Source organism: Ostrea edulis, chromosome 3, assembly GCF_947568905.1.
Source record: "Ostrea edulis chromosome 3, xbOstEdul1.1, whole genome shotgun sequence".
NCBI classification, from domain to species: domain Eukaryota; kingdom Metazoa; phylum Mollusca; class Bivalvia; order Ostreida; family Ostreidae; genus Ostrea; species Ostrea edulis.
The window spans coordinates 22542166-22559708 of NC_079166.1; the positions used below are offsets into that span (position 1 = coordinate 22542166).

At 34.8% G+C, this 17543-nt stretch overlaps 1 protein-coding gene across 3 annotated transcripts in view; it reads left to right on the top strand.

The window, feature by feature from the left end:
- The first annotated feature begins 1508 nt into the window (after positions 1–1508).
- The window catches only part of LOC125673788 (neuron navigator 3-like), a 125379-nt gene continuing 109344 nt past the window's right edge, over positions 1509–17543 (top strand). For 2 of the 3 annotated variants that reach the window (XM_056157564.1, XM_048910592.2), the window contains exon 1: positions 10968–12900. In XM_056157564.1, coding sequence (XP_056013539.1) covers positions 12838–12900 — 63 coding nt within the window. In that variant the 5' untranslated portion in view covers positions 10968–12837. Of the gene's footprint in view, positions 2603–10967; positions 12901–17543 lie in introns of those variants that run through there. The other variant, XM_056157563.1, reaches the window with a different exon arrangement.

Genomic DNA, 17543 nt, shown 5'->3' on the forward strand with positions numbered 1-17543 from the left:
TGTAGTCTCGAGATGGGAATAAAACAGCGAAAGTCTGCTGAAGCAAATGTCTGATTCAATCATCAACATTCAATTGATAAATTCAAATTTGTACCAAACCGTTTAGTAAAATCTGTGTAAAATAGAGTTGATGATTGGATGAAAAATCGACTTTCTCATTTGACCAGCAGTTACAAAATAAGGCGATTTTATTGACGTCTAGACAGACTAATAGATACAATTTGTGATGCTGTGCACCAGAAAATAGACTGTTCTATGATGTTATATGACATTGATTACGATCCTGAGGGGGTCTGAAAACGGAGACAAAAGAGTGAATATGTACTGTCGGGGAATGATTCGAATATATTCTAATCATTTTGTCAGCAATTTATTACATTTTATTAGGAACCTACATTGATCAATATCTCTATTAATGAAGCAAAAGTATATTTTGGGAATTCATCTCATTTGCAGCCGACATACTGTTCCTAACTTTTAAAGTTGATTTCATGAATAGGTTTCAGTAACACATTGGTCCTCACTAATTGTCTGCCGTCTTGCTATCCGTCTGTTGGTCGATCCCGTCTGTCTCAATGTGCCTTGGACAAAGTTTCAAAACTATTGCATGTTTTCACAAGACAGAATTGTCAATTTTGAATAAATGAAAGTCAATCTTTCTAAAAATTTGATCTATTTCAAATGAATTTTTGGTACTTCAAGAGAATGTGGCAAGGAATGTGTTGGCATTATAAGAACAATTTTCTACAATTACAGTTTATATGCAGCTTTATATGCTTGGGTGTAAGTCTCGGTCCCATTGATTTTGTTATACACAGTACAATATGTAGAGTGGATTGATTTCTTCTGACATAACACGATATTTTGCAAATCAGCCCACATACTTGTAAGTAAAAAAGCAACAAAATACTCCCCGATAGACAATCTGTTCTTTTGATGTTGTAAATGAGTTGCATAGCTAATGGATATTTATGAGATGAGAGTATAGGTGAGCTGGAAAATCATCAAGACACGAGGGCTGAGAGTCGTGGACTATCCAGATGAAATTCCTGCTGATGACATTGTATTTCAGCTTCAGCGGATTGTCCATTTGAGTTTGGACTTCTAAAGAATTGGAATATTTAATTTTGGTTGTTTTGTTTTCTGCATTTGGCCTGACTGAAGTTTAATTGTTAGTTTTCTGGATTATTAAGCTCCACTTGAAGCAAATTTTGATTAAACAATTAAAAGAAGATTCAATGGAAAAACAATTCTTAATTTTTTTTATTTGATTCACTCGCTGATGAGAATGATATTGTTTTACATTTTCACAGCTAGTTTTGATCTCTTGTTGAAATACATGCAAGTTCATCATTCATAGAATGCCTAGGGAAGAGATACTTGTAGTGTTAAATGATGATATCAGTCATTACATAGCTGACCAGATCCTGTAGCGGAGTCACACAGACTTGCAGCACCAGATGCTGTGGGGTTAAAGGGGAATTGTTGCTACCTTGCTCCGCCAATTAGTTGCTGCATCAGCCTTGACAAGTTGATTGAAGATCTGATTGAAGCTTCAGTCAGAAGCATCTTGTGTGGTTAACACTTCTTTTTTAAAAATGTGATAGATCAAAGGAAGAAAAAGGAACGTTTTATTCAATTTTATCAATTGTTTTGACTTTTGTGTCTGGAACAGAAGATTAGCAAATTGGAGAATTTTTATCAGATTGGAGATTTTTGTTTTAAATCGTAGATGTTTTGTCTGGATGTTTCTGTGGTGAAGCAGATTCTGATCAGTGTATGCAGACTTTAATTTGCCTCAGTTTTTAAAAAACTTGTTTTTTCACTTGATTTGATTGTTGAACAAATATTTGCGGATTTGTGTAGTTCTTAATAGAACAATATTTAGGGAAAAAAAACACTTTACCATGTGTTGCATTTGTGACATATGTTGGGATTAATCCAGAAGTTTGAGGAGAGATTTATTATGTAGTGTTGGGGATTGAAAAATTATATTTGAAATTGTTTAGCGAGCATATAATATAACTGTATGTGAATGGATGAAAGCAGATCATAAATTATTCATGGAGAGCATGGAAAATGAAGCTGAACAGCCAAAGAGAAGCCTGACATTTTAATTATTTAAAGATTTGTTTTTTGTGCAAAGTGGCAACTTTACATCAATTTCGTTGATTCTGGAGAAAGAGAAATAGCCATTTTCCTCCAATCTCTCCCCATCATTTGGATGTGAATTGCCACCTATTGCAGAGACGCTCTTTTTTTTTACTAGTCAGGACATCTGATTCTCAGTGATAGTCAGTCAGACTCCACAAACAAATGTAAGAATACCTGAAACTTCTGAAGCTGGGAGAAAGCAAGACAGTTATTCTTTTGATCTGTTAATTAGATAGACCCATCTCCCTCACAGCCAGGTGAAGAAATCTTTTGATGGTGCTTTTCTAGTATTTTTTGTTTGGTGCCTTAACAAGAGAACACTGCATGTCTTTGTTTCTGCTCATCATCTGTGTGTTATAAGTGAAACAGATAGTGCGGTGATCAGCCCATATGTTTGGATTAGTGGAGGAGATTATTGCCCAAGATGTTGTTTGAAGGAACTATAAAGGTAAGACAATTTTCTTAAAGCTGAATGAAAGGAAAACAGGCGGTATACCGGTGTTTCAGATATTGGTTCTGGTTCAGATGCAGAGAAAAAAGTTTGAGGTTCTTGTAAAAGTACATCCGACTGCATGCTATAGCAGAAATAGTACATGCAGTCACGTCTTGACTCATCTATATTTGATTATCCCCATTAATTATCTACATACTTCCCACTATTGTTTCTTACCATATTATTGCCAAGTCTATAAATTTATTGCCTCATCACCCCCCCCCCCCCCCCTTCCCCATTCATCACTCTGTTCTCAACATCCATGATTGTACATGATTTTGATTATCATTTTTTTTATTAATTGATGAAGTGTTACATCTATTTAAGTATCTTTCACATTGGAGATTTCATCAGATTTAGATGGTGTGACACTGAGTTTGTTCAGTACTGGGTATGCTAGACACTTTAAGTGATGTAATAGCATTATGATCCGTGCTCCTTATCATACGAACATTTACCGCAAAGAAAACTTCTGTTTTTAAGGTTTCATCCAAAAGACCCACAACTAGCACCAAAAGAGTTCTTGGCAAACAGTTGTTAGCTATTTTGATGACCCTGCTCTGTCATGGCTTACAATCACTTCTTCCCCATTCACACTGGTAACGAACACTACCAGTTGAGCTACCAATTATTGGTCAGTGCAATGGCGATTTCTTTTTGCACTACACCTGAACAGATTGTCTAAATTGCCTTGATGGTGCAGTGGTTTTGGATTTATTTTGAAATGATATTAATTGATGACATTAGCTCTTCTATTGACAGTTTACATGGTGCGGGTGGGGGCAATTAGTAAATGACAATGTAAGCTGTTCATGAAGTAATGAACAAGATAATGCCTGAGCAATATGCTAGCCATGCAGCCAGTTTGAGGTTCAGCTGCGACACTTACTATTCTTTATTACCATGTAGATGTATTTTTGCTTTTCTTTTCATTGCATCTGAATTCATTTTATTTAATTTCCTCATACCCTCTAAAATATTCTCCTATCTGAATTCACTCCCCTGAAAATCAATCAAATTTTCAACATATTCCACTTCAATTTGAGGTTTACTAAAAGTCATATGTTTCGCCTTTTCCATCTTACGTACTCTAAACCAAATCACATATGTGACAAAAATCATTAGCACTCGATCATCGTTTTAAAATGAAGGGAAAGCCAATCTATAAATCTATAAGGTGATGGTGGTTAAGTTAAACAATACAGAATGGAATGCAAAAGTTACTAAATACAAACTGAGTCCAAAAGAGGCAAGAAAATTGTCAGGAAAATAGTGATAATAAAGAACTGACTTTTATAATCTTGTGCACCGTTCGAATGAGATTTTAAAATTCATGCAGTATCAACCTTTCCAAAGGATATTAGAAATTAGCTGATTGGACAATATCTAATGAACAATAATTAAAGATTTAAGTACAAATATGGTGATATATTTGTGTAGATTTTACTTAGAAACTTTTCCGACCAAATTCAGTTGGAACTTGCTTGTTGAAAAATGGCATTTGGATGCGAGAATCTGAAGTATATATAAGGAGCATTAAGATTTACCGAGGCGCTTACTTGTAGGAGTAAGGTATTGATTAAAGAACTTGTTGACGATTTGATGTGCAGTGAAATATAGCTCTTTCTGACTTATAATCAGAGGATTTTGTGAGTATAGTGAATAAACTTAAGACTGGGTGACTTTAGAATAAATGTTTGTCATTGTTTAGGAATTTTAATGGGGCTAACCAATATCCATTACTAGTAGCAGACATTGTCAATATCCCCACATTTTGGCAACAGTTTGGAGTGACAAATTTGCAACTGAAATGGATTCCTTGCCACTTTATGCCTCTCCGAGCTCCATTGTCTTAGTCATCCTCACCGCGAGGTGGTCTGGGGTCAAGCCAGAGCCATGGAAGAAGTCCATAAGCAGCATCTCCACAGCAATTAAGGAACAAATATTGGAGAGGCCGATTAGGAGGATGACTAACTGTTTTCTCGCAGCACGGACAATATGGTCATGTCAACATGAGTCAATACCGGGGACCTTCTGGTGGAGTTCATTAAATGAGGGTTTAGTGTGGTTTTAACACTGACCACAGTGGTCATCAAAATGTCTTCCATGTCTTATCAGTGGAGAGATTAGATTATGTACCAATGCAGCATATGGGATGTCTAGGGATTTGATTCAGGATGAATTTTTTATTGATGATAAATGTAATTGACATTTCCTGTAGAAATAGTAATGATTTTAGTAACTGAAGAATGAAGATTCCTCCATTACATTTGCATAATAATTGACCGTTTACTGGAACTTTGAATCTGATTAATGTATTATTTTTTTTAGACCATTCCTTTGAATTTCTTGGATCCACCTAGAGTACCGTATATAATCTGAAAATGTATAGATTATACTGTATTACACCTTTTCGTTTAGATTCTAAGTTATGTAAATTCGTGAATTTGATTGATTGTGAAAGTAAGATTCTTGAAGAAAGTTTTACATGTTCATTCAAATATCTGTATCGTCTTTGACAAAACTTTTGAGATTTCTAGAGGTTCGAAATAGCCGAATATGTCTTCAGGAAATCATTTCGGTGACTTCCCCTCTGTTTGTACAGGTTTGTTTGATGCGTAGAGCACTTGCACTGTAAAGTAAAACAAATTTGTTTGTATTCTGTTATTTATATTTGAGTTATAAAGAACTGTTACATAACACTGTATAAACAGGAAATCACTAAACAATTTTCTATCACTGTCATTGAAAAACAGTGTAATTCAGGTCTACTGTAAGCGGACCCACCCCGCACTCGATCCCCTGGAGTTCCAGGGGAGAGGTCGTCTGTGTTGTGCAACATCTCTATCCAGCATCATATAACTAATGTTTAATTTAAGTGTACTTTGAAAATCTGTGTTTTATCTATTCTCCATGTTATTGATTTAATGTGTATTATCAAATCTTTTATGGCTTGAAATCTTGTGTACACTTGAAAATCTTGGCGTAATTATCGTTGAAGCATGCTGATGGTTTTAAGAAAGTATGTCTTAATCATCAATACAGTATCAGTGATAAGGACAGGTATAATACAGGAATGGTTCTGAATTTGATTCTATTATGGTCAAAGTCTGCATTAGACACCCATTAACCCAACTTTAAGATAGGTAGCAAAAAGGTGTGTGTGGGGGGGGGGGGGGGGGGGCTTAATTAATAGCCCACAGTTTAAACAGGTGTGAATAGGTGCTGGTGAGAATGTGTAGAGTAACTAGACCTGGTATTGACCACACTTGGACTTAAGTGGGTAGAATTAGGGCTTGGGACCTTGAAGACACTTTGATATATGCAGGGTATTTGAGATTACTGTTTTCTAGATTATTGGGAGTTCTAGTGGGGACCAGGGATCGACATCGACTTCCATATAAGTGGCGTATTCCAGATAACTTGTTGTGTCGCCTGCGTTACGCAGTGGCGACATATAGGGATCACTATCCGTCGTCCTGCGTCGTCGTCTGGCGGTGTCATCGTCGTCACAAAAAATTTCTGTCACAGTTTTCTCAAGAACCACATGGGGCAACTTCCTGATATTTGGCACAGAGCATCACTGTGGCCAACTGTATTGTGTAAGACATTTTCGAATCTGTCGCTTATCAACTTCCTGTTTGCCGGGACTTAGAATTTTTTACAGCAAAAAAATTTCTGTCACAGTTTTCTCAAGAACCACATGGGGCAACTTCCTGATATTTGGCACAGAGCATCACTGTGGCCAACTGTATTGTGTAAGACATTTTCGAATCTGTCGCTTATCAACTTCCTGTTTGCCGGGACTTAGAATTTTTTACAGCAAAAAAATTTCTGTCACAGTTTTCTCAAGAACCACATGGGGCAACTCCCTGATATTTGGCACAGAGCATCAGTGTGGCCAACTGTATTGTGTAAGACATTTTCGAATCTGTCGCTTATCAACTTCCTGTTTAGTGACAAAAACCATTTCAATAATTTACTTTTTCAACATTATACGTGATATATTACATATAGAATGAACTAGCAGGCGACACATGTCTTCCGGGGAAGACTTAATACTGCGTATTCAGGATGTTGATATCATTTTGTATATATGTATTGTTTAATTATGGCTGAACATTCATAAAAATTATGACTCACCGGTATATAGATATCGTAATTATAAAGAACACAGAAATAAAGTCTAAAATAAAAGTAATTTACAGTATGTAATAATTCCCTCAGCAGTTAAGTATAATTACCATAGCATAATAATACGGCTGTGATAATCTTAGTTAAGAGAAACATCTGTGCATTCCTCTACAGACAGTGCATGCTGTTGATGCACAATCTGATTATGGGTAATGATAATCAGAGGCCGACAGTGATAATTAAAGTGTAATTTTACCATGCAGTAACATGTGCATATAGACAGTACCTGTGATGCCACAGAATCAGGAAATAATGAGATCTGTATGCACACTTAATTAGTTTTAATTAAGGGGCTGTGGAAATAGTAATTGAAGCACAAATTTGCTATGCTGAAACCATGTGCAGGTATGAATTCCTGAGCAATTATAGAGGGAGGTGATTGCATGGTTTAATGTAATAATGGACGAGGAAGGAGTATTGTAAAATAGTCTGTTCTACGACTCCCAGGAGGAGTTTTTGTGGTTACTAAAGGCCTATCGAGTGTCAAGTTATCAGGAATAATTGGAAAAATGGTGTAATATTTTGAAGTAAAAAAATCCTTAGGCTGGATGATTTGAAGTAAGGGTAAAGCATTTGCCACACTGTGTTTGAATTAATTAAATCACTGGTTTGATACAACATTTACACAAGTTTTCATAAATTCAAGAAAGTAAAAGAAATAGGTGTGATAATTCTTGTTTTACTATCTTATTCATTCAATATTACTTCTAAATTATTTTTTAAAAACTTTGAGGATTGTAAGTGTTTACATTATAGTCACAATATTGATTGACATTTAATGTATCCAATCATGTTTTACAACCATGAAAAAAGAAAATTACTTAGAAAAATCAGTATTAGCCAATATATTATCTCGCTGTATGTGCTTCTTCAAAATGTTTCAAACTGATACATTTTATTCACTGTAAGTGTATTAAAAAGGCAGTTGATTAACACCAATTATTTTTGTCCCCTGCACCAACGCGAATGGGGACATCCGTTCATCCGTATCCCTCTCTGTCCTCTAGACCCCAGCAGAAAATAATCTAAAGATGTTCATTAAAATTACCATGCAAATTTTCACATTTTATGGATCTGAAACTATGTCATATATTGCCCAACCTATATATTATGTCAAAAGGTATGTCATGTATATTACCTGACCTGTATACTATGTCTGAAGGTATATTGTGTGTTGCATGACCTATATACTCTGTCTGAAGGTATATTGTGTGTTTCATGACCTATATACTCTGTCTGAAGGTATATTGTGTGTTGCATGGCCTATATACTATGTTTGAAGGTATATTGTGTGTTGCATGGCCTATATACTATGTTTGAAGGTATATTGCATGACCTGTATATTATATATGTATTATATTATATATATATTATATATGTATTATTTTACCTACATGTATATATCTTGTCTGAAATATTGCTGGACCTACAATATCACTCAACCTATATGTGTTGTCTGGAAGTAGAATACCTTACCTATATATTAAGTCTGAACCTCGCTATCTGTCAGCATCACCCATTGCTTTCACTTGTACTCTACATACCTGTCTGCTTGTCAGGTATGAAGACAGAACTATACTCTGAGCTGAAGTGTGTAAATCTGTCATACTGCTAGAGGAAGGAAGATATTACAGCAAGATGTCTATTGTCGACCACATTGTGTTTCTGAAGTCATTCTCAGGAACTCATTTCTGTTTTTTAATTCTAAATAAGATGTGTTTGTGAAACACAAATGCCCCCGATAATGGCCGATTGCGAAGATGGCCAAGGTCACAAGGACAAATATCTTGGTACAAGTAGAAAGATCTTAATTGTCACAAGAAATGCTCATGTACAACATGAAACTCTAACATTTACCATTTAGAAGTTATGACCAATGTCAATTTTTTTAAAAAGTAGGTCAGATGTCAAGGTTAAAAGATTTAGTACCAATGGAAAGGTCTTGTCACAAGGAATACTCATGTGAAATATCAAACTCTGTCACTTACTGTTCAAAAGTTTTAAGCAAGGTTAAAATTTTCAAGAAGGAGGTCAAACTCCAAGGTCAAAGTCGCAGGGTAAAACATATTAATACCCCTGGAAAGGTGTTGTCATAAGGAATACTCGTGTGAAATATCAAAGCTCTATCACTTACTGTTCTAAAGTTTTAGCAAGGTTAAAGTTTTCAAAAAGTAGGTCAAACTCCAAGGTCAAGGTCCCAGGGTCAACAATGCTGGTACCCACAGAAAGGTCTTGTCACAAGGAATACTCATGTGAAATATCAAAGCTCTAGCACTTACTGTTCAAAAGTTATTAGCAAGGTTAAAGTTTCAGACAGAATGACAGACAGGACAAAAACAATACCCATCCCCCCAATCTTCGATCTTGGGGGCATAAAAACATTTAAGTTCTGAAATGATCAAAGATAGTCTAGTGGTATTTTGGTGGTCAAGCTAGAAATCTGGGATTTTCTAAACTTCCAATTTCGGTATTTATTGGGTATAGTCTCCAAATAGTCCTCTTCAGTATTTATTGGGTATAGTCTCCAAATTGTCCTCTTCAATAGCAGCACATCGTAAATGAATTATCATTAGTCAATCATTTATAATGAGGCAATGATGTTTAAGCATCCTGTACATTCAGTAAGATTAAATATTCAGTAAAAAACTAGATGAACTATCATAAAAACTTAAAAGCAGCGATATTCTGAGGCTCTCAACTAAATTACTGTATTGGCAAAGGTACGACTCATTGTTGGGCACATTACTAATATCGACCACATAAAACAATTTTTTTAAAGATTCAAAATTGATTGAAACTTTCAGTTAAATCAAGCTTACAAACATGAATTGATGCTTATCGAAAATATATAGGCATAATCAATTATGCATCTAAGGTTGTGTCAGTTTTACGATGACGTCAGAAAAGAGATGATCTCTTAAGATACAAAGTTTGTTTGTTTTAGAAATACACAGAGAATTTCACTGGCATTTTTTACCTATCACCATGATCACATATTTCATTGATATATTCATATCAGATTTATGCAGTAACTGTGTTGGAGCCATTGATGCTTATAATAATTGTGCTCCAGTATCCCATAGCGTAAAAAGTTATCGAGATACTAATATTATCACTCAAGATTGTTACAATTATCAAATTGTATCTTATATCTATGATAATATAGATTATATTTTGCCATTTTGAAACTGTGGTAGTATTCCGAAGTTTTGATAGCTGTATATCAGATAACTGTTAATTGTGAGTTGGGATTGTATGTTTTAGTTTTCGTGAGATGCAGAATATTTGCCAAAATATGGAGGCTCCAAAATTTCCATTTATAACAAAATGTAGAAAATGATACTTGTTAAACCGGGTAAAGCACCTAAATATCCATTCATAAAAAGTGTAGAAAGTTTTATTTGACGATTGATTGATTGTATCTTGCTTAATGTCTCGCTTGAGAATTTTTCACTCATATGGAGACATCGCCAAGACCAGTGAAGGGTTTCAAATTTAGGCCTATGCTCGGTGCTTACGGCCATTGAGCAGTGAGGGTTCTTTAGCGTGCCACGGGACATCCGTTTTTAAGGTCATCTCCGAGGACCCGTGACATTCACACCTGATGCCGAACGTTTGGCGATGGAACTGTCACTACCTATTTTAATGACTTAAATTAGGTCTGTCGCAGCCGGGATTCGAACCCCGGCTTTCTGCATGCGGGGCAAACGCTCTAACCACTCGGCCACTGCATCAGTTTTATTTGTCAAATAAAATGCAAAATTTTTAGGGAAAATAATCCACCAAATTTCAACCTGTAGCTAAAATTACCTGATTTAAAGTTTTAAATGATTTTTTAAAAATAGTAACTGTGTCATCTTCCTCACATAGGCAGACCAGCTCTGTAACCTGTTCTATATGGTGTATGTGATAATTAATTATACTAACACGTAGGATATCATGCGCTTTATTTTCTCGTGAGGTGTCTATCTCAACAAAATCGTCAGAACTGATGTTTTATATCAAATCCTAATGAATTGATTAGCCTGTTATCATTCATGTTAGACTCCATACTATATCAGGCCACACGCTGAGAGACCATTACAATAACATTTAATCCCTGTCAGTGACGATAGCTTCTTTGAGGATTAGCTTTTTTCCTTGCTATTGTTATGTAACCAGTCTGGTGTAGGAAAGATTTGAACAGATCGCTGCAGACTCCCCCACCAAAGAACTTGCTGGTGGTTTTATCGTGTAATTGGGCTAACAGGTTTATTGAATTTACTTTTATCAAATTTAATAAACTGTTGATAAGTAAAGCATAACATGAGGGAGTGTGGAATTATAAGATAGGTGAAGGTTTCCGTCTGTTTTAAGATGATCTCACTTCCTCCTGACGTCCCTCTCCTCTATTTTGTTGCATTATAGAAACAAAAAAAGATGTGATGCAGTTATAATGATCTAGGATGTGCATGGCTGCCCATTTGTCTAGACTGTGGAGTCCATTTATCAGCCACAACAATGGTTTATAAGTGACCAGGGTACAAGCAACACCCCTCTCCAATGAATTTACGTTAACATCCCAGTTCCAGATGCAAGTTTTCATCCTGTCATAAGCGGAACAGATAAAGGTGTGTGGCCAGTCTCGCTGCAGAACTGTTGTTTTCGTCAAACTTCATCATCAAATGAAAGGTGGAGCTAATATAATGCTTTCCTGTGTATACACCATTTGATTCCAGATTTCTTTTATCTTTGTTCATTTTGAGGTTTTACCGACTGAGTTTAGGTTTGTTTTTTTTTTTTCCATTCTGGAGTTTCCACAATAATTTGCAGTTGGTGCAATTGGTTTGAAAGTTGAATTTTGAAACTCCTGACTTTTCAAATATATTATTATGAATTCTAAGGATATGTACATGGACAATTCAATATAAAACATCCAGCTGTGAATGAAATGTTTACAAGAGGAAGGGATTTTGTATGTGAAGAAAAAAACATATAACGGTTGGATATTGGAATTCTATAATAACGGTCATTATATTGATTGCTTAATGTTTTAATGGTCGACACAATATTTGTTATTTTTCTGATTTCTGGCACACTCCTGCATTAGATGAAGAGGGTCACCTATTGATCGAACCATTACTGGACCATGAGAAAATTGATAACACAAGACCAACAGCCATTAATTCACCAAATGTCCCCAAATATTGGATACTCTTAGAACAAATCATTAATCCATTGAACACAAGAGGAGTATAAAGTAAAATCAAGTGTGTGCAATCATCAGAAAGTTCGTTTTTCCCCCTTCTTAATTCTACGCTATTCAGAGTTCCAGTGAAAAGATTCTTCATTTTGCCGTTGATGACAATCTTTATGAAGGATTACATCAATCACAGGGACCAGAGAGGACAAACTTTTATCAGTGATTTGAGTTTTATGTGTGTGGGGTTTTTAACTCTTAATGGAATGCATCTGTTGGATGATTTCATAATGACTGCTTGGAGAGAGGTTATGTGCACTAGCTGTTTAATAGCAGACCTTTTAATTGCTTAAACACTTCAGTCATCACATCTTGGGGTTTGTCTTCTGAATGAGATAATATTTTGATCCTTTAAAAAACCACTTGTTCTGAAGATTTGGAAAAAAAAGAGGCGGGTCGTATTAGTTTTCACTTCTGTGGAGCTGTTAAGACACTGCAGTTGCATATTGTGTTTTTGTGGTATCCTACTGGTAAATGCAGACCCACAATGCTGCGGTATTAACTTTGTTTTTTCTGCGATAAAAAACACAATGATAGCAGACATTTGTGCAGGTGTATAGCAATTCGTTTGTGTGTTTCTGATGTAATATTGTGGAGCATTCACAGGAGGGTGACCAAAATATGCTTCTTGGCAGCATGTAATACTTCTGGGCTTCTGCGACTTGGAACTTTCAAATTTCGGATGTAACCTTGTTCCTGATTTTGGCATAATTCTTTATTTTTGGAGTCACGTCTTGGTTGAATTTTTGGAGTCAAAATGGTTTTGGATTACATAGTAACAGTCTGGGATGCTGCGGAACCCAAGACCTACAATTCCAAGGTAAGAGGTGCTAGCAGACGGAATGCATCGACTCTGAAATTTCAATGAATTGTTCCTCTTTATTCTTCCGTTTTCTATTTATGCAAGTACTGTAAAATAAAGTACTCAATGAAACTTTGTTGAAAGCACAAAATTCATCATATTCAATTTAGTTCTTTTTAAAATTTTGCAAACACGGAGTTATGGAGATTTTATACACTTTCATTATAGACAGGAATTCATAAGTTTTTGACTGCAGGTTTTTTTTTTTTTTTATTATACGTTATTTCACTGTATTCAAATTGAACTGATAAATGATTTTTTTAGAAAAAGAATTCTTGCACATGTTGGAATGTTCTGAGGCTGTTCTGTGTAGAGGGGATGGATAATATCACATTGTGTGTTTACAAATTCCCATGTTTTATTAAAGTGTTTCAAATTATGCTACATTTCATTGTGATATGTGATTAGAATTTTTATATATTTGATTAAAATTTAAGCAGATCCCATTTCTAACCCTGCTGACACATTTAGCAGATATTGGTATATTGGTTGTCTTTGAATTGGTCGTCTTACTCACCAGGGATACTGGTGCTGACCCATCAACAGTCATTAATTATAAAGTGTGGTAGTCATTGCAATCAATAGGCTTGCATTACTGGGTTATGTAAATATAATCATAGCAATTCTAATGTCATCTGTCTTAAAATTCAACACTACCAGCATCTATATATCAGTGTTCAGAACCTTAGCAATGGTCAACTGTGTCTGCAGTAATGGTTAACTGTGTCAAGTGTAATGAGCTTTTCATCATCTTATGGGGAATGGGACAATTGTGATCTCTGTTGTCATATAACATTTTTTGTCATCTTGAAGCGACGTCTTGATATGAGTGAAATATTCTCGAGAAGGGACGTTAAACAATATTCAATCAATCAATCATCTTAAAGCCCTTTGATCTCAAACTCCAGAAGAGTAAGATTTTTGAGTAAGGTCGAAGCATCCTTGTAAAAATGATTTGAATACTAAATGGAAAATGCAATCAAATATTTTATGAATCCCCCCCCCCCCCATTTGAACAGGAGCACAGCTAAGTATTTGTAATTCCCTCACAACAAAGTTAAAGGGAATATGTGCCAACTTTTCTCTATATGTACATGTCTCTGGAAAAATGTTGTAAACATCATCTAAAAAGTACTATTTGAGATTTTAGTCTCAAACATACCATCATATGATAATAGATGAATAAAGAAAGGTCTTTATCGACCTCTGGGTCAAAAGATCAGAGGTCAAAGTTAGAGCCATTGATTGAATGTAACAATGATCCAACACCATGTCTAGTTCTGTTGCATAGATTACTGGTAAGGGGAGAGTTTCCTTTTGATTTTTAAGTCTAAAGGTCATAGGTCAAGGTTACAATCAGTGATTGAATTTTGGCATTGGACACCAGATAAATGACATCACTATACATTTAGTCTCATGATTGCTAAAGAGATAACAGGTAGGGAGAAAAAGATCCATATTGATTTCTAGGTCAAAAAGGTCAGACAACTGTGTTGGTCAAGGCCTGACAAACATTGTTTGAATAAAATGATGTTACTTACACTATACATACAAAGAATGCCATTCAAGTTTTCCTTCTTACAATTACTAAAGAGACGACAGGAAAAGTGCAAAAAATTAAGCTTCATGCCAATTAATTTCTGGCATAGGTCATAGGTTATGGTCAGTAATTAAATGCAAATGTGGACAAAAACATATTTTTGCAGCAGTTTAATTTCTGGTATTTTCCCTGTTAGTTCAAACCATGAAATCAACATGCAGTGGATAAAACCTGGCCATGACATTTAGAGTACTTATTGAATGGACATATAAAAGCACAGGTTTTTGGAAAAGAGTGTGAAAATAACTATAGGCATGCATTGGAAGCTGTATACAGTACAGTGTAGGTGGAAGGGAGAAAATGTCGACCTGTTATCTAGGTCAAAGGTCAAGGTCATATTAATCTAGAATGAGAATATGGTATGCATTCAATGATATGCTATCTTTTAAAGCTAGAGATGCAGTTTAAATGTTATACACAGGGATAACTAATAGCCACCTGAATATGAAGGGATGCACATGCAGTGAGACACTCACAGTTTCAAACAGGTGGAATAAAAAAATAATTTTAAAATCACTGTAATGATATGTATTTTAACATCTAAAAAAAATTGATATGTAAATAATGGCACGCAATTTGTTTTATGACAAATTTGTGCTCGCGGATGAGGAATATAAATTGGATATGTAAAACACTCCCTATGCTAAAAAAATGTTCCATTACGATGTAGAGAAAATGTTGTACAGTAGTGAGAACATTTTTGGCATTGTCTCGTGAAAAAAAACACAATGGCATTTGATCTACAAACAACTCATGATAAGTCAGAGAGAACGTAGGTGTTTTGTGCTGGGTTAAAGCAATGGCATACTGCGATTGATTTCTCAGCAATTGAATTATTTGACTCACCAGCCTGAGATCATTACAGCTATTCTTACAAATGAGTAGTTCCGCTGTCTGACACACCAGCCACTGCTTCCAAGATTTGTTTTATCTAGATTTTTTTCTTGGGCCTGTTTTCATCAAATCTCTATCAGAACTCTCATTGTGGACTCATTAATTTTCAACAAAAGTTTGTTATTATCATTTGAAAGGGTTTTTTTCAAGGTTGATTAGAGTTCATTTCAGTGCAGCTCGCGGTAATATACGAGCTACAGGTTGCAGAGACTAGACAATGTAATCTAATTTTAGATATGTATGATGTTCCTATGATATAAATTGGATGAATTTGGTTTGAGGCTTCAGGTGTAATTTTATCCACATCAGTTCAGAAGGAGAAATTAATGAATTTTGTTTTCAATATCCATTGACATTGAGACAAAATTTGAGGTTACAGTCCCTAAAGGTAAATGTAGAGAGTATTTTTAAAACCTGTCCCCCCGGGACATGAATTTATGAATTCGGAATAACATCTATTGCTCAGTCCTTTAATTAAGTTCATCTCAATCCCGAAACATATGTACATGGAAAGCAATGCATACTATTATACAGTCCCTAAGTGTATAAACAGATAATATTACACCCCTGTCTCTAAATGTATTATATATAGAGAATACCCCTAGATGTATACAATCATAGAGAATATTACACCTCAGTCTCTAGATGTATTATAGATAGAGAATACCCCTAGATGTATACAATCATAGAGAATATTACACCTCAGTCTCTAGATGTATTATACATAGAGAATACCCCTAGATGTATATAATCATAGAGAATATTACACACCCAGTCTCTAAATGTATTATATATAGAGAATACCCCTAGATGTATATAATCATAGAGAATATTACACCCCCAGTCTCTAAATGTATTATATATAGAGAATACCCCTAGATGTATATAATCATAGAGAATATTACACACCCAGTCTCTAAATGTATTATATATAGAGAATACCCCTAGATGTATATAATCATAGAGAATATTACACCCCAGTCTCTAGATGTATTATACATAGAGAATACCCCTAGATGTATATAATCATAGAGAATATTACACCCCAGTCTCAAAATGTATTATATATAGAGAATACCCCTAGATGTATATAATCATAGAGAATATTACACACCCAGTCTCTAAATGTATTATATATAGAGAATACCCCTAGATGTATATAATCATAGAGAATATTACACCCCAGTCTCTAAATGTATTATTATACATAGAGAATTCCCCTAGATGTATATAATCATAGAGAATTACACCCCAGTCTCTAAATGTATTATATATAGAGAATACCCCTAGATGTATATAATCATAGAGAATATTACACCCCAGTCTCTAAATGTATTATTATACATAGAGAATTCCCCTAGATGTATATAATCATAGAGAATTACACCCCAGTCTCTAAATGTATTATATATAGAGAATACCCCTAGATGTATATAATCATAGAGAATTACACCCCAGTCTCTAAATGTATTATATATAGAGAATACCCCTAGATGTATATAATCATAGAGAATATTACACCCCAGTCTCTAAATGTATTATTATACATAGAGAATTCCCCTAGATGTATATAATCATAGAGAATTACACCCCAGTCTCTAAATGTATTATATATAGAGAATACCCCTAGATGTATATAATCATAGAGAATATTACACCCCAGTCTCTAAATGTATTATTATACATAGAGAATTCCCCTAGATGTATATAATCATAGAGAATTACACCCCAGTCTCTAAATGTATTATATATAGAGAATACCCCTAGATGTATATAATCATAGAGAATTACACCCCAGTCTCTAAATGTATTATATATAGAGAATACCCCTAGATGTATATAATCATAGAGAATATTACACCCCAGTCTCTAAATGTATTATTATACATAGAGAATTCCCCTAGATGTATATAATCATAGAGAATTACACCCCAGTCTCTAAATGTATTATATATAGAGAATACCCCTAGATGTATATAATCATAGAGAATATTACACACCCAGTCTCTAAATGTATTATTATACATAGAGAATTCCCCTAGATGTATATAATCATAGAGAATATTACACACCCAGTCTCTAAATGTATTATATATAGAGAATACCC